At 47.4% G+C, this 18114-nt stretch overlaps 2 protein-coding genes across 5 annotated transcripts; both read left to right on the forward strand.

The window, feature by feature from the left end:
* The first annotated feature begins 2358 nt into the window (after positions 1-2358).
* Positions 2359-8071, forward strand: HYKK (hydroxylysine kinase). 3 transcript variants are annotated; one of them, XM_065688761.1, is made up of 5 exons: positions 2359-2635; positions 2728-3138; positions 3896-4038; positions 6330-6513; positions 7577-8071. In XM_065688761.1, exons 2-5 carry the CDS (start codon positions 2796-2798, stop codon positions 8041-8043), a joined length of 1137 nt encoding a protein of 378 aa, XP_065544833.1. In that variant the 5' UTR covers positions 2359-2635; positions 2728-2795; the 3' UTR covers positions 8044-8071. The 3 variants fall into 3 exon arrangements, with proteins under 3 accessions (XP_065544833.1, XP_065544834.1, XP_065544832.1); XM_065688762.1 differs by having other exon boundaries at positions 2789-3138; XM_065688760.1 differs by having other exon boundaries at positions 2359-3138.
* Positions 8072-8416: 345 nt separating this feature from the next.
* Positions 8417-13579, forward strand: PSMA4 (proteasome 20S subunit alpha 4). 2 transcript variants are annotated; one of them, XM_065688421.1, is made up of 9 exons: positions 8417-8528; positions 8670-8710; positions 8968-9010; positions 9691-9853; positions 11162-11239; positions 11467-11555; positions 12424-12554; positions 12764-12887; positions 13173-13579. In XM_065688421.1, the coding sequence occupies exons 2-9, from the start codon at positions 8708-8710 to the stop codon at positions 13325-13327; spliced, it is 786 nt and encodes a 261-aa protein (XP_065544493.1). In that variant the 5' UTR covers positions 8417-8528; positions 8670-8707; the 3' UTR covers positions 13328-13579. The 2 variants fall into 2 exon arrangements, with proteins under 2 accessions (XP_065544493.1, XP_065544494.1); XM_065688422.1 differs by having other exon boundaries at positions 8417-8524.
* Positions 13580-18114: the final 4535 nt, after the last annotated feature.

Genomic DNA, 18114 nt, shown 5'->3' on the forward strand with positions numbered 1-18114 from the left:
GTGATGCAGCCCTGTGGAGGTAAAGCAGTATTGTGTGTTTTAGTGCAACTTCATGAGATGTCACTATCCATAAAGCTGGTCATCTCTTAAAAAAACACAATGGGGTTCCTAACCATAGCAACTACTTTAATTCTGCTGCACTCCTCTGTCTTAAAATCAGTGAAGGACCCCGCTGGAGCTGTGCTTTGGCACAGTTGCTGTTCAGCCTCAGGCTCTTGCTGTGGTTGCTGCAGGGGGTCCAGCCTTCCATATGCCCAAGTGAGTGGTACCTTTGCCAGGCGTGCACGCTGCCTCGCACCCATCAGACCTGCACACCTGAAGTGTGGTGGGTGCTGTGAGGAGCAGCCCCTCGCAGGTGCCCATCTCCCACATAAAGGTAACACTTGTGGTGTGCCTGTCCCCTCTCCTGTGAGCATTGTCCATCAGCCCTGGGGCCAAGGGGAGATGTTTAACTTTGGACACACTACTAGGACCTGTGAGCTTTAGCTGGGCAGGAGTGATGCCTGCTTTCTGGCAGGGGCAGGGTATGGTACAGTCAGAGCAGTGCTGTGATCACACACAAAAACCCCAGTGCTGGATTAGCCCTCTCTGGTATCTGGCAGCATAGGAGGAAATGTACCTTTCTGAGGATACGACTGGTGTGTTGGATGTATTTAACCTTGGCTTCTCCAGTTTGATTTGGGGAAGAATCTGTTCCTGCTTTTCTAAATGTCTTCTCTCCTTGCGCCCCTCTCCCTCCATCCCCCTCCCAAACTATGAAGCTTTGGGAGAGCGTTGATGTTTATACATTTTACACCTAAGTATAAGGACATAAAACTATATATATTAATCATATTTAAGCAACTGCAAATCAGTGTCTGCTGTTTAAAGCCAACAGAACAGTGTTTTAAGTTCAGTAAGTATTGTATAGATATATCTTAAGTTCAATTGATGACGATTGTGCATAAAATGTTACTGATGCTGTAAATTATTTTTAATAAAGAAAATTGTATCGCACCTCTTGTATGTTACCGTCTGGTTTGATTTCATAGTATGAAGTACACAAAGTGGTGTGAAAGGGGGGGGTGGGTAAGGAAAAGAGTATCATTGTGTTGAGTTTTCTCCTTGAGGCGTGTCTTACAGGCTTCCAAAGCGTGTTCAGTTGCTGTCGGAAGAGGTTTCCTAGGTTGGCTGAGCCCCAGGTGCCAGTCTATTATAGCAGGTGCTTTTTTTATTAACTGTTTGTTCTTCAGGCAAATGTCGACTTTAATCTCGACTCGAGACGAGGTCCTGTGTTAAAGCCAGCTGCTGACCACGCTCATGGTTACGGCACATAGAGCTCACCGCTATGACAAGACCTCCACAAGGGATCTGGGCACGCCTCTGAAGACTCCCTTTTAGCACGTGAGATGCTCCGTTATTCAAGTCTGATCTTTCTTACAGATAAGGGTGAGGGGCCAAAGTCCAGCCTCAGTCCTGGGTGGTGTTGCCTCGCAAGGGCAGTGAGCTTCCCACCGCAACACCGAACCACGGAAGCCTGTGGATATGGAATCTTGGCACTACTGCCTGGATGGCAACGAAGGCAAGGCTAGCGAGGTACCAGCCTGCCACATGCACCCGCGGGTTGCTTACAGGCAGCAGGAGTGGATTCAGTTCCTTCTGTGAACTGCTACCTATCAAGTCCGTAGCGGCAAGAACGCTTTCCTGCTCTGTTCGTTTTGTTCCAGTGAGGCGAGCCATCAGCCAGCCTCAGGAATGGAGGGAAGGAGCCTTAATACTTGCTGGAGCTCCTTTATTCCCGAGACACGCTGGTGTGATTTCCGGGGGTGAGGCGCGTTGGCTGGTCCGGCGCCTGCAGCGGCGTGCTGTGACACTGGGACCAAGAAACCACGCAACTGTGTGCCCCTTTTCTAAATTCCGTGTTGGGTAAAACGATGTTTTCAATTTGATATCCTTATTATTACAAGCGTTGCTGAAATCGTGGCAGCGGGGCTGGCTTACTCAAAGCCAGGAGCTTTCCCCCAGGCTCCTCGCTCTGCCCTAGCAGGGTCTCAGCTCTTGCAGCTTCCTGAAATACGCAGTAACTGAAGACGGTGGAGCTTTGTGCATCCCTCTGTTAATGCCAAGCGTGGGGCTTGTGCTCACGCACAGAGATGTGAGGCGCTCGGGGGCCGTGCTCCCAGCGGGGACTGCGGCCCCAGAGCCGGCCTTGCGCTCGCCGCCCCGCCGCCGGGGGCACGCAGACGGGGTCAGCACCGCGGCCGCGGCAGGGGGAGGCCGCGGGGCACGGGGGGGGGCTCCCCGCAGGGCGGAGCCTGGGGCGGGTCCAGCCCCGACCAAGGGTCGCGGCCGGGGCTCGGCGCTCAGCAGCGGGGCGGGCGGCGGAGGCGGAGCCCCGTGAGGGGCCCTGCGCCGTGCGTGTCCCCCGCGGGTGCGAACGCGGGGGCTCCGGGCAGGCGCTCGGCAGCGCCGGCTCTCGGGAGGCCGCCCCTGGGCCGCCGCGGGCCGGCTGAGGCTGTGGCTGGAAATCGGCCGGGGTGAAACGCAGCTGGGTCAGAAGCTCCTCGCGTCCCCCCGGTCTGGCCGTACGGAGGGCACCCGCTGGGAGGCTTTGGTGGCGGGGGTACGGAGCACGCGGCTGACAGGAGCCTACAGTGTAAGGAACCCGGCCTGGCTTAGTGGGTGCTCTTTGCTTGATTAACAAACGCAGGAGGCTCTTCTGCCACCCCTGAATGTGCTTTGTTGCAGCGGTCGCCGCTTCTGGTGTCGGAGCAAGGGTAAGATCGTCCAGCTCCTCTCCTCCTTCTAGAGACACGATGGCCTCTGGAAACGGCCGCCACGAGCAGGCGCTCACCAAACCAGCCCTCGGTGAAGCAGAAGTGCCCGCGCTGGTGCGCAGGGTGTTTGGGTTGAAGGTGTCCCGCGTCAGGCCGCTCCCCAGCTATGACGATCAGAACTTCCACGTGTGTGTCCCGAGAGGCGAAGGTGCCGATGGAGGTGCCGACGAATACGTCCTCAAAATCACCAACTCGGAGGACAGCCAGCAGCCAGGCCTCGTCGAAGTGCAGACCCAGGCCATGATGTTTCTCAGCGCCAAAGGCTTTCCTTCGGCTACTCCTCACCTTACAAAAGATGGTGCCATCATGTCTCTGGAGTCAGGTGAGCGACTGGGAGCACCTTCACTGCCCCGCTGCCACCCTGAGCTTGGCAGGAGCTCGCTGTATGGGATGCCATGCACCTGCTAAAGTGAAACTCTAGGCCTGCTTTTAAATACTAGGGGTTACGTATCAGGTGACCTGTATGTCCAGCCATAATAGTCCAAACTTACAGTGCCAGAAGGAAAGCAACTCAAAGAGAGTAACGATTAACTATGAAAACGCTTAGGAAACAACCTCAGTGTAATGGAGAAAGCGTTGATCTGACCTGTCTGAGCACACGAGAAGGGAAAAAGCCTCACTGCTAAGTGATGTTACAAATGATTTCCCTACAGAATGGGGTAAAACACAGTTCCAGCCCATCCATGGGGCGAAAAACTGTTCTGACAGTGCTTGGGAGAAATACTGCATTGACATTCTGCTTCTGCTTTGACTGTAACTTCCCTACAAAAGCCAGGAGCCCCGGGGCTCCCTGTTCTGCTGCACAGCTGTGTACGAGGGGGTCACTGGCACTGGAGGGAACCTGCTGTATGCAGTCAGTCCCTAGCACAAAGAGTCCAAGTCCAGTGCAGGTGGCAGACGTGCTAAGGTCTGAATATCACCCTACAGCATGCTGGTGAATCAGGTCTTTGAACGACATCTGTTTCATCAGCTGCCCCTGGTGACGTCTACCCTGGGGTGAACCCTTTTTGCCCCTTGCATTAACTAATACTCGACAGTGTGTATCAAAGTGACTGGCAGTGTCTCTCTTCCCTTGTTAGATGGTGGCCCTGGGGACAAGAAGTACCTGGTCAGGCTGCTGACTTACCTGCCAGGCACGCCGGTAGCAAAGGTTGCCACAACCCCTCAGGTGTTCTATGAGATTGGCAAGCTTGCCGCCAGCCTGGATACAGCTCTCGCAGAGGTGGGTTCTCATCCCCGCAGCCTCACAATTGCTCAATGATCTTCTCCCTATTTCTTCCTGTGCCCGCTGTCTGCTTTCCTCATCTGCAAAGGTCAAGTAGGTGAATGCAGGTGGCAGCTTAACTCACCTTTCGGGTGCCAGCCTGCAAGCCCAAACCATTTCCCCAGGTAACGTGACCAGCTGGTGCTGATGACAGGGTATTGGTGCTCCTCTTGCAGTGCAGCTCGGTGCTGTGAGCAGGGCGAGAAGGGCTTCTCTTTGCCTCCGCAAAACTCCCCTGTTTGGTGTTGCAAGCCTGGCAAATGAGGAGAGTGAAGCCTGGGGTTCTCAAACTAGAAGCATGTGGAGCATTTCTGTATAGCGCGCATCGGGCACAGCTGCCTGGGCTGTTGCTTTGAATTCACTTTGCCTTGCTGTCCTTCTCCCGCTCAGCAGAACTGTGACCATTTAACACCAGGAGCAGTTGGTTCCTTCCCTCCAAGCGCCAGTGAACAGAGAGTTGTGACACTTATCTCATTTGCCCTGCTCCCAGTCAAATAATCTTAATGCAAAGTGAGTTCTTTCTTTACTCTGTAATTATCCATGATAATGAAGCTGATAAATCAGCCAGTAATTAAGTTGGATACATAAAAGAACTCTTTCATTATTTATTGCCTTTCATTAACCTTTCCTTCTCATGTTCTGACTGCCAGCTCCAGACAATTATGAAATGTGAACTGCCAGCGTTACTAACCACATTCTGCAATTACCAGAGCAATTTCCACTTGGGAAGGATAATGTACTGTTGCTGTCTTAACGCTCCGGCCATGCTCTCATAATGCGATTAAAACAGTTCTTACAGACCAGCCAGTCTCAGAAGATGCCTGTGACTTGTCCTGCTAAGGAGGAAATAGTTGATGAGAAAGCAAATTTTGATGGGAAAGGCTCTCGAGGCCCTTAACAAATGGATTTTGACCCTCCAAGGTTTTCCATGTAAGAGAAGGAAAACTCCACTCATCCCTGTCAAACTTCACAGTGTCACTGACGCTAACAAGAACACCTAAGGCGTTAAGTTTTCTGATGGCAGCTCAGAAAACACAGCCTGTCTTTTCCACCCAGTTGACTCACTTGGCCAGCTTGCTGGCACAGCCACGGGCCACGCGCTGGGTTGTGCACGGAACAGATTCCAGCACTTTCTCTGCTGGTGTCTCCCTTTGCCTGGATATGCCTCATGGCCTCCAAATGGAGAGAGGTTTGTGCCTGTGAAGCGACTGCCTGTGGCTTTACAGCAGCAAGGGCTCCCGACTTTGTCTTACCCTTCACACCCCTGGTAACCGACGGGAAGCGTGCCGGAGTGTCTGTGCTGGGAAGGCCACAGTGGCTGCTGTTCTCCTGCCAGTGTGGTGCTTCATCCGGCTGCGGGGATCCTGTACGCTGATTTCTGGCTTAAGCTTGATCGTGTTCCTTACTTCTTCACACACAGTCCCAGTTTTGGCTATCGTTTAACTATCTTAAAGAGCCTTAATTACAAGCACAGGCTTCTATTGAGGAGGAAGCCAGCTCCTCTTGTTTTTTGGTTGTTATTTGCCCTATGCACTGGTAGAATCTGGCCCTAAAGCCTCCTTGCCAAGCATTAGAGGACTCCAGGATAAGCGCAGTATGTATGCAGTGGGAGAGAAAGGTTTCCTCCCTGAATGGCACTTTCCAAACCACCTTCTTCATTGCTAGTGAGAAAGAGGTTAAAGACCTTGTTTGTTTAAAATACTTCGGCTGCCTGGGTGCACCAAGGGAGATGTTCTTAACAACAACGCTCTGTCCAGCGTCTCCACAAAGCACTCCCTTCCTCAGTATTTCGTCGTGTACCAGCTGATCCTAAGGCTTGTCCTTAGAAGCTGCCATGTTTAAATGCACGCAGAGTGTGCCTGCTCCCTGCGGGCTGTGTGGTCCAGGTTCTGCCAGTGTGGGACTTGGCAAAGCCTCTCAGTCACTGCATAGTGTCACATTACAGAAAGTCAGTATCAGTGTTAAATGAATGACGAGTGACTTAAGACAATCTTTATACCTCAAAAATGGGAGAAAACCCATTCGGGTTGTATGTAGATACTAAGATGCGTCCCTTACTCCTTCTTCAGGTTATTCTTTTACTTGTACTTACTTTTACTCGCTATGAAGCAGTGGTCAAAGTCACGGTGCTTTTTAGTGGGTCTCATCAGAAACCTGTTAAAAGTTAATAGGGGGTTTGAATCGAGACCTTTGATCATAAACCCAAGATTTTTACTTATGGCCTATTCTGCCTTGTGCTTTTTCCATAGGAATTCCATCATCCATCAATAAAAAGTCTGCATCGAGGTCAGTTCATCTGGAACCTGGCAAACGTTCCTCTGCTGGATCAGTACATTTATGCCTTGGGCCAGAACAAATACCGTGAACTTGTGGAACAAGTCATTGAGCTGTTCAAAGAGAAAGTGGTACCCAAGCTCAGCAGTTTCCGAGCCTGTGAGCACTTCATTCTCATTGTAGTTGTGTTGAAGTGAGACGCGGACGTTTGTTACAGGTGTTTGGGTCTGGGAGGGGGAAAAGCACAACTGAAAAAGAAGCATCCTTCATCCCTAGTTAGAGACGTGCAGATACTGTGCAGGGCAAACACAGCACAGGATCAGCAGGGAGCAGTGTGCCATCCGGAGGCAGGTTCAGTTCTTTCTGATGAGTTTGCTTCCTGATAAGGGAATGATATTCATGCTGCTGTATCGGCTAATGAGAACACTTGGAGTGCAGCCCTTCCTTCCAGAGAGGCCCTAGTAACCGTTTAATCATACCTCTGCAGCTTGACTCCCCTTGATGTTGATGATTTGGCAGTTTGTTAATGTGAAAACTGCTGTTCTGTGTTTGGAGCACACGTGGCCTTGTCACAGGTGGTACCAGAGCAGAAGAAGCTCTTGTCACGTTCCTTCCCCATTTGCTGTCTGCTCACCTGTTATTGGGGTGAGGTGCGCAGGGAGGGCAATAATGGTGCTGGAGGAGACTGGAGTTGGTGTTACCATGATGCAGAGGGTTAACCAATATACAAGGTGGTTAGAGGAATTCGCTTGCTTAAGCAAAAGTATTGTCTGTTGTAAACACCTATCATGCTTACTAAGCAGAACAAAGGCACAAACTACTGGTAAGGGGAGAAGCAGAGATCTGATTCTACTGATAAGCAACTATTGACAAAGAAACACGAATGCCTGAGTCTATTGATAAGGGGGAGAAGCTGATGGTTTATGGCTGGGATACGACCAGACCCAGACTCGTTTACTTCATCTTGAGACCCCTGCCCATGACCAGAGGGGGGCACTGCGCAGGCGCAAAGGACCTTCTAGCTCGCTATAATAGGAAGCGGGGATAGATACTAAATATGTATAGGCGTATCGATCACAACTTCAGTGTTGCGGCTGCAGTGTTAGTCTGAACTTCTGGGTGTCTTTCCAAAGCTGTTTCACTCAGAAATGGGGGGTGGAGGGGGAATAAATTCTGCTGTTTGATAACAGTTAAACGCGGTTTCTCCTTCTTCCCCGTTCAGGTATCAATCACGGCGATCTGAATGACCACAACATTCTAGTAGAGCGCAGTTCCCTGGAGCACCCTCCCCAGTACAGGGTGTCGGGCATCCTGGATTTCAGCGACATGAGTTACGGCTGTTACGTGTTCGAGGTGGCCATAGCCATCATGTACCTGATGCTCGAGAGCGCCGACCCCCTGCGCGTCGGGGGGCACGTCCTGGCGGGCTTCGAGAGCGTCCTGCCGCTCAGCGCGGCGGAGCGCGGCGCCCTCTTCCCGCTGGTGAGCGGGCGGTTCGCGCAGTCGCTCGTCATGGCGGCGCGCACGGCGCTGCTGTACCCCGACAACAGCGAGTACCTCACGCTCACCGCCAGAGCCGGCTGGCGCCACCTCGCGAGCCTGCTCCAGGTGGGCCAGGAAGCCGTCGAGAGCACGTGGTTTGAGACCGCCGCGGCGTACGGGCGCGGTGGCGCGCGGCTCCCGCAATAAACGCGGCGCTGCGCGCGCCGGAGCTGTTCCCGCGCTCGGCGTGTTCCCGCGCTCGCGTGCTCCCGCGCTCGGCGTGTTCCCGCGCTCGGCGCGTTCCCGCGCTCGCGTGTTCCCGCGCTCGGCGTGTTCCCGCGCTCGCCGTGCTCCCGCGCTCGCCGTGCTCCCGCGCTCGGCGTGCTCCCGCGCTCGGCGTGTTCCCGCGCTCGGCGTGCTCCCGCGCTCGCGTGTTCCCGCGCTCGGCGTGCTCCCGCGCTCGGCGTGCTCCGCACCGCCCTCCCGCCAGGGGGCGCTATGGCCGCTGCGGCGGGAGCGCACGGGCACTCTCGCCAGCCCCGCCCAGGGGTGGGCGCTGCCCAGCTCCGGCGCACGGCGCAGGCGCGGCGGCCATTTCCGACGCGGCGGTGGCGGTGGCTGCCCGGTTGCCCCCGGCCGCCCCGGACCCGCCTGCTGCCCTTGGCCGAGCGGCCCGCCCCGGCCCGCCGCGAGTGAGAGCGGGGGAAGGAGGGGGAAGGGAGGGCGGGCGGGGCGCGGCCGCCGGAACCGGCGGGGCCCGCGGCGCGGTGCGGGTGACTGTGCACTGCGGCCGCACCGGGGCCGTGCTTGACGCGCGCTGTGCTCTGTTGCAGGCCCGCGTCCCCGGCGCTCGCAGCGCGGCTCCGGCACGATGGTGAGTGGCTGCCGCGGCCGGGCCCCGCTCCCGGGGCCTGGCTGGGCTGCGGGGCGCGCCGAGTCACGGCCCGGCCTGTTGCGGAGCGGGGCGGCGGGGCGGGGCGGGGCGGGCGGGTGGCGGCCGTGCCTCGCTGCGGGGCCTGGGCCGAGGCAGCCGGGGGCTGCTTTGAGGCGCGGCTCGGAGGCTCGCTAGCCGCGGGGTGCTGGTCTGTGCGGGGGGAGCGCTGACGTGTAACGGGCTGTTGCTTTTTGCAGTCTCGAAGATACGACTCCAGAACCACCATATTTTCTCCTGAAGGTACTTTGTAAGCCCAGTCTGATTGTTCTGCCCAGCTTCTCAAAGCTAAGTAACAAACAGTTTATGCAGTGCTTGATTGCAGCGTGTTTCCAGCTATATGTGGCTTATGAAGCCATATTTACTTGGAGGGTCTAAAGTGGCAGCCCCCCCGACTCGCTCCAGTTTAACAGCACTGTGCCCCATAAGTGAGTGATGCTGTCTGCCCCACTTTTGATGGAGCAATCTTCGCCATCCATCTTTCATTGGACTGTGGTGGAGTTTGTTGCTGCACGCCCCAGAACGGTGTTCTGCTGGTGTGATCACACCTTCCTTTGTTACTCTTGCACATGCTGAAATAAGTACTAACAGCTCGTACTTTCCTGTTGTTTAGATGGGATGGCCTTGATATGTGTAGTGTCAAGTGTTCTCATTATTGACAGTCCATTTTGGCTCTACTGCAGCAGAGTTCTGCTTCCCACATTAGTGATGCCCTGTATTACCTTACCACATCTGTGGATTTTATTTCTCTGACTTGTTCTCCTTTTCAACCACTTAAGTCTCTATTAACTGGTGATAGACTACAGAAGGCAGACCAGGTCGTACAAGGAGCATTTGTCAGACTCTTGCAAACTGAAGTCACTTAGCGTACTTGGTCTCATTCAGTGTTACTTTTGGTGTCACTCATTGAAATCCTTTCCTAGGTCGCTTGTACCAGGTTGAGTACGCAATGGAAGCCATCGGGCACGCAGGCACTTGCTTGGGAATTCTGGCAAACGATGGCGTTCTGCTTGCAGCAGAGAGACGCAACATTCACAAGCTTCTTGATGAGGTGTTCTTCTCCGAGAAAATATATAAGCTGAACGAGTAAGTTGAACTGATGATGGGCTGTGTGGTGACGTTACCAGTATCAGAGCAGTGCTGGTACTCGGCTGTTTTAGCGTTGACCCTGGCTTTGTTTGATTTGAAGTGTGGCTGTTCTTGTGCAGTGTTTCAGGGAGGTGTGACTCTCGTCATTGTTCACTGCCGTAGTTCTTCTAGAATACAAGTGTTGCCTTTAGTTTTCTAACCTCTAGAAGAATGTTCTAGGTGGAACAGCCTGTTTGTTGTTACCCCATACAAGGTAGTATTATGGTAGCAGCTAAGGAAACCGAGAACTGTCAGTTTGACAAAATACCGTTGGAGGCACAGAATAAGGAACGCACACCAGAATCCCCATGCTCTTTCAGCTCAGCATCCTGCTTAAGTCTTTGTTTTCTGTTTTGTGATCCAAAGAGAACAAGGTAACCGGGTTAAACATGCTGTAGGTTTCTTTGCCATAATTGTAGCAGAGATGATACGTCTCCCTGTTATGACTTCCTTTGTAGCTCTCTGGAAGGTAAATTTGCAGTGTCAGAACAAAGAGTGTTCAGGATTGTGCTCCCCTGTAAAGGGGGTGGAGCTCCATCCTCGACAGAAGGCGCACATCAAACACAAAGAGCTTTTCATCCTGTCAGTCTCCCATTCGGTGTTGATCTTGAAAGCAGCTAGAACTGTGGGAAGCACTGAGTTTTCAAGGGGGGCACACTGGAATAATCCCCTAGGCTAGCCCTGCCGTCTTCTGGAAAAAGAACTTGTTCGAAATAACCTGGATTGCTTTGCTTGCATCTTTTCTGCATATTGAATTTCAGATTGGGCAGAAGGGATCTTAAATTGAAAGCTAATGAAACAAGGATGTGAAGAGCTTATTTTTCTTAAGATCAAATCAAGATCACGAAGCTTCAGCTGCACAAACACCATGTGTCAGCAGCAGCCTCTGCTGAAGGCCTCTCCCATCTCTGGCTCCCTTGGCATTGCAGAGTGCAGACTCCTGACACGCACTTGTATGTAGCTAATGGCTCTTGCAGAGATACTTAGGACTTACCTACCTTTGGCACGAACCTCTTCTCACAACTGGATGTCTAACATACTGACTCGCTTGCTTTTTGCTGCCCACCTCTGCTCTTATGGAGTGGTTATGTGATATTTCTGGTGTGCCCTGAAGGCAGGAGCTGATGAACATGTTTTCTCTGTCAGCTCTGTAGTTTAGATCAGAGAAGCCTAGCAGTAGGTGTTCTGCTTGAACTGCTATATGAAGATGTGAGCATTTGCTGGAGATTAACAGGAAGTCAGTTAATTTATATGCTTTGATTGCAGGGATATGGCTTGCAGTGTTGCTGGAATCACTTCGGATGCCAACGTTCTAACAAATGAACTGAGATTGATTGCTCAGAGGTAGGTCTGATAATACTTAACGTGGTTTAACTTGCCTGTGCTGGCAGATTCTGTTTGTGTATTAAATCCAAATGAACATGTGGTTAGTAGAGCAGAATTAGATTGTTTGAAATGAAGCGGCCAGATCAAAGAGGCTCTAACTTAGGAACTTGTTTCTTGTTACACGCCACACAGGATACTGTCAGCAAAACAAGCTTTGAAAACTGACTTTTTGTCTTTCACGTTAGGTACTTGTTGCAGTATCAAGAGCCCATTCCCTGTGAACAACTGGTCACAGCCCTGTGTGATATCAAGCAGGCTTACACACAGTTTGGAGGTGAAGTCTGATGAACCTTTGTGCTTTTAAATGTCTATGGAATGTTTCTCTTACATGATTTGGAGCATCTGAATCTCAGGGCAGTTCTACCAAGTACTTCTTTCACGAGTTACATCAAGAGAAAACAATAGCCAAATTTCAGAGGGGAGTGGGTGGTCACAGTTACTGTTCCGCTGCTGAAGGTGCTACTTGTCAGTAACTGAGAAATGATGGCTGGGATTCCAGCTCACTGCGCAGTGTGCTTTGAGTGCTCTTGGGCTTAGTGAGTGCCTTCAGAAGACCAGCAGAGAATTGTTTGCTATGTAACCTTCCAGTATTTTGGGCTTATTCAGCATAATGGCACAGCGAATCTCAAATAAGACCAGCTGTAGGGGTAGCAATAGTGTAACACTTAAAAAAAAAAAATACCATTTCTGTGAATCAAGCAACGTGTTAGAAAATAATGTCCTCTGTACAGTTCCCCAGTAGGTGAAGTGGTGATTCTGGTTTTCTATGTATATGTAGTGTGAAAGCACAAGCTTTTTATGTATCTTGCTTTTGACCCTGTTAAGTTACACACTTTAACAGCTGAGCTGCATGCTTTAGATATGAAGTCTTTATTTAAAGTTCTGGGATGATAAATTACAATTTGTGGAGACAGAAATGAGCTGCTCTTAGGGTTAAATGAACTGAATCTCTGTTGCCCGCCCCTAGCCCATGACTGAGAAGGAAAAACTGGCGTGCTTATCTCGAGCAGCAGAAGTGCAGAAGAGTCTGTTAAATCCCAGTTCAAAGGAATAGGTTTGAGAAAGAAATCCAAGAAAATAACTGTTACTCGTGACCAATCTGGTGACTAAATTTAGATCGCTAACAGCCTTCTTTTCAACAGGAAAACGTCCTTTTGGTGTTTCATTGCTCTATATTGGCTGGGATAAGCATTATGGATTTCAACTGTATCAAAGTGATCCGAGTGGAAATTATGGAGGGTGGAAGGCTACATGCATTGGGAATAACAGTGCTGTAAGTTCTGTTCTGGGTTTTTTGGTTTTCCTCTCAAAAAATCAAGGAAAAAATAAATTGCACTCTGCTAATTAAACTGAGTTGCTGATTACTAACACAGAGCAGAAATAGATAACTGTAGAAACACTCATGTATTGATACTGTCTGGTAAAAAGTAACTGTTGGTTGATGACTTAAAGATACTGTTCTGATTTCTGTGACATTTATAGGCAGCTGTGTCAATGCTGAAGCAAGACTACAAAGAAGGAGAAATGACCTTAAAGACTGCCCTGGCGTTAGCCATTAAGGTTCTAAACAAAACCATGGATGTTAGCAAACTCTCTGCAGAGAAAGGTAAGCAGTTTGCTAATATGGGCTAACACCATTTGCTTAAAAACAAAACAGAATGAACACATAGAGACCTGATGTGCTTTATTGGATTCTTAGTTGTCATGTGAAAAATGCTTTTAGGAGATGCAGCAGCTCTCAGCCTTACCCTGGCTTGCCAGTCAAACTTCTTTGTAGAGGCAGAAGAACCTTCTGCTTCACTGTCAGTTGTAACCTCATATCTTACCCTCCTGATGATTGCTCTGTCTGAAGGACAAAATTTAACACTTCTCTCTGTTCCATATGTTTCAGTTGAAATTGCAACACTGACAAGAGAGAACGGAAAGACATTAATAAGGGTTCTGAAGCAAAAGGAGGTGGAACAGTTGATAAAACAACATGAGGAGGAGGAAGCAAAAGCTGAACGTGAAAAGAAGGAAAAAGAACAAAAAGAGAAGGAGAAATAGAATATGAAATGAAGTGTTCTGTAGGTAATAAAGGACCTGCTTCAGTAAAAGGTGTCCTGTATTGCTGCTGGTAGAAGCCTACAAATACGCTGTAGAGGGCCCAGTATTCCTTTTGGTGAACCAGGTCCTTAATTGTCATTCAGATAATTAGTTTCATGCTCCTTACGTTGACCAATAGTTGCTTTAATTCTTGGAACACTCTATTTCTTTCATCTTCTATTTTTTATTGTGGAATAAAATTAAAGAAGAATAGTGATGGGTGTCTTTATTTCTGAAGTAATGCCTGGTATATGCACAATCTTAAGGGTTTTAATAACTTTAAACCATTAAACCAAGGTATATGCTAGTAGGTAGTTGGTAAAGAACTAATATGGTCGTAGAAGTGTTAGAATTTTGTGTGTATGTGTGGGTTTTCCTTTTAAAGTAGTGAAAAGGGCTCCTAAGTTTGCAAAAACACTTCACAAATACAGAATTAAAGTGTGCTGGCATGCCAAGCTTTCATTTTGGTCTGTTTTGTTCTACAACAGGCTATGTCAAACTGATGGTCTCGCAAAGCAGACGTGTGTGAAACATGCCCTGTAGCAAATGTGTTCAGTAACTCACTGGCTTTCATGAGTGCATATGTTTGCTAAGAAATTACTGATATAACGCTAGGTATATTCAGACACAGTAGCCAGACTTTTTACAAAGGCCATGTGGGAATGTGAAGTTACCTTGTCAAAATACAGTAGGTGAATAAAATAGTGCATGATTTTAGACCATGTTGACTCTTTTAAACTTTATCCTGAAAGGAAATTCTGTTGTATGTTTAGTTTAGTGTTGCTGATGTTTCCCCAGAGAACTAGGTTCCCTTCTCTGACATCAACAGTAGAAAACTAACAAGTTAACCACTTGAGAAATCAAAGTATTTGTGGATGAATTCAGAATCATTTTTGTGCCATACTAAATGCAAAGTAATGATTTTCAGGTTAACAACAGTCTCTTGTAGTTCTGAAAAGATGAAAGTTACTGAAAATCATTTTGCACCCTTTTGGTTATCAAAAGCAAATTGAAAAGCTCACTCAAGTGACATGCTTCAATGAGAGGACTTGTCTGCTGCATTTCGAACTGTGACACTGGTGCCCCAGCCCATGCTGCCCCTGGGTTACCCTTATTAGTAGCTTTTTGGTTTACCCTAAAGGATATCTAGAGTTCACAGGTTTTAGTATGACCATTTGAATAAATGGTGTGAGTCCAGACAGTGTTTTACCCATCCCAGACACTTTTGACTGATAAAATGTACTTTGTTAACATGGCCAGAAATTGCCTTTAGTCTCAACAAAACCCATTTTTGAGCTCATTGCTATAAGATTCACTGTTGAGAACAGGGGGAAGGAATTTCACTTCAGGCATCTGTGTTGCGGCTCACACAGATGGACTGCACTCACTTTGGCAGCCTCTGTACAGAGCATGGTATAGAGTGGGGTGTGTTCCGTGTGGTCTGCAGGACATGATGCTTCATTTTCTAAATCTCAGTGCAAGCCAATTGGATTAGTCTTTTGTACTGAACTTAAGACAGGAGTTCAACAGTATTCAAATTTTATAGCTAATAAAAGCTTTTTACTTACACCTTGTGCAACAGTAGATCTCCAAATAACAAGACAGGAATGATATTCATGTAACAAGTAATGAACAGTTGCAGACCACATGCAATGGGTAAGATTTAATCTCAATTTTCAAGTGTTGTATTAATACCTCAAGTTCAATTTTTATGTAGAAAGCTCAGTGCTCAACTTTATTTTTGGATACCATGAATGCCGTATCATCAAAATAATCATCTTTTGGAGGTTTCTAGATCACTGATAATGGTTATACGAGTACCTGAATATGCCCTTAAAAGCAGCAGTGAAAATGGAGTTTTATCTAACTTCTCAAGGATCACTTGAAACAAAACATGGTAGACTCCAGCATTGAGTCTGGATTCATTAATGTATATAAATCACACAAAGCCGTTTGTTTAGTATACTAGTAGAAGTAATATTACATAGCTTAGGATATAGATTTATTATAACATTTTTTTTTTCTTAAACGCTTCTGTTTACAACAACAAGGGGATAAGACATACATTTGCATCTTTATTTAAAGAATTACCATCAGCATTTCATTGCCGAACACTGCTTCGTTTGCTGATAAAAGAGATACTGTAATAATCAAGTGGGGATAAGTTTCTGATCTGTAGTCCATTATTGAAGCATTGTGGTAAGTTGTGTAGTTTTACTACATTTTAAAAGACCTATTTATCTAAAGGTTTTGTTTATCCAAAGTAAAAGTACTGTCAAATACTTTGAGTATAATCTTTGAACAATAATTACCTATTTAATTTAAGAAATGCCATCTCTACTCAGTGCCATTAACAGCTGACTGTGAGATGAACCTCTGTACTGCCTTGGAATAAGCAAGTGACTCTAGGTGGCACTTGTAGCCAAGGCGTGCAGCAAAGTTCTGCTACACTAAATTTAAGTTCTCATTCTTTTCTGCATGTGAACCTAGCACATTAAGCTGATACTGGGGATATTTTACTGATAGGAGTCTTTTGGAGATATTCTTACCCTGTTTTTCCTAGAAATAGAGCAGCAGTTGCCTGCAGAGGCCTCTTGTGTGGTTCTGGCTTTGTGCCTTTACTGGGAGTGATTTGGGGATAAGTAGTAAAGAACAGAAAAATGATCTTCCTGTTCTTTGTATGGATTTTTTTTTTTGTGCATGTGGTGTTTATGTAGACTTTAGAATGTATTACACAAGTATTTCAACTAATTAGCTATTGATGTGAATTAAGAGTTAGTTTAACATCAGAACTTCATGTGGTGCCGTGGAAGGCAGCAGATTTTTCACATTAGGTACAAGTACTTAACTGAAACTGTTTGCATAATAGGATGTTAGTAAACTTAAAGATTGAATAGCTTATATCTCATTTGAGTGCATGACAGAGCTTGTTAGGGCAAGTATTCACTAATAGAGTGTCCTAATAAACTAATGTGTTTTGTTATTCTAAGGACTTTAAGAGATAATGGAACTACTGCTTCTCCAGTAATACCTGTGCTGTTTCTTGCTTAGATAAAGAGTTAGCTTGTTTTCTAGATGGTTGTATCCTGTTCAAATAAAGGCATGTTAACTTCCAAGACTGCTGCTTCTCTCACTTACTATGTTGTGCATAGGCAGAATATTCTTTTAGGTATGTCTCCCTATTCATCCAAATACTTTTACTCATCAGCACTCAAAATAAGATGATAAATGAAGTACTTCTCATGTTCAGTTTGCTGGCAGCTTCTATTTTGTGATAGAGTCCGAAGGCAATTCTGTATTTGCTCCGTTCAGAAGCTTAAAATTAGGGACAATGCTTCTCCACTGTGTTGGGAGAACGAATGTATTAATGGTTACAAGATATTCAAATTAATGGTTTTAAAAGCCACAGGACTGTATGTGATACATAGATAACATAACTAATGCCATCTGAGTCTAAGAAGTGAATGTGTACTTCATGTACTTCATACATGAGAGAAATGATGTAGCTTCAAACTAGATGAGGTTCTAGGACATACTTAAGTGTCCCAGTTTCTTTAAAGAATATTTCCCATTACAGATTTTCTGTAGTAAAAGCTGTCCTCATTTTCAAGTTTTAATTGCAGTTCTTTCTATTACAGTATGAAAACCCACTAAAATAACTTGATCTGAGAGTCCTCTTCACGGGTTACATAACTCTTGTCTTTAATCTGGACAAAACTCAGCTTCACACACAAAAACCAAATTAGAGTATCCCTGGTTTTTGTGAAGCAAAGTGAGCAGCTTGCTATTTTTATCTGTGATTAATCTGGCATTTGGCTTTCCAGTTCAAGTACTCCTCAGTGCACAGGAAAATCTGCCATCAGCCAATTCACTGCAGATTCTCAGAACATACATTAGTGGGGACCTTCAAATGTCAACTCCTGCTGAGAAGGACCCTCCTCAGGAAGGACAGCAGGCATTGCTCAGGTAATTGTTTAGACTTTCACTTAGTGATAAATATTAAGCTTAACATGCTGCTGTTACTATGACTGTTTTGCTCCACATTCAAAGTGGCAGGAAAAAATGGCTTCTTATTTATAACTACTGTTTTCTGTCAATACCACATAATGTGTGCCAGATGATGCTCCATCAAATATTTAGCACTGTGTTGGGCATGTAACCCAGACAGTTTAATCCTTTTACAGGATTACAGCATCTGTTTTGCCCAGTTAGGACCCAGCTGTAAACAAATTCATAGTTATGTAATAAAACCAGTTTGCTGTGCCCTGCATATAGTGGCAACTATATTTAACGCTGTTAACCAGACATAATGGCTCTAAAATGCATCTATTGCAATGCACATCAGCTGCTAACAGAAGTACATATTTGGAGGTGATAACCTTACCTCAGGTGCGGTGCAGTGGTGGACCAGTCATCATCACAAACTGTGGATCTGCAGTTTCAGAGGTGCGACATCAGAACTTCACTGTAAAAGGAGTAAAACACGGGGTTTGTTCCATGCTTTGGGTTGAAATAGATTTTGATTTACTCTGGAATTTTGGGTTGACACTGCATATATACAGAGCATTTCAGTCCCACTGCAGCCTTTAACACATTCATACTTTGAATGTGGAGGGCATGCAGGATACAAAAGGATTCTCAATATAGAAAATGACCATATTTACTGCAGAGCATTCAAATCAATACAGCATGTCACTGGAAGCGTGCTGGAAGAAACCACTGTGTAAGCAGCCTTTCTTTGGAGGGCT

The sequence above is a fragment of the Lathamus discolor genome, chromosome 8 (assembly GCF_037157495.1).
Source record: "Lathamus discolor isolate bLatDis1 chromosome 8, bLatDis1.hap1, whole genome shotgun sequence".
Lineage (NCBI taxonomy): Eukaryota > Metazoa > Chordata > Aves > Psittaciformes > Psittacidae > Lathamus > Lathamus discolor.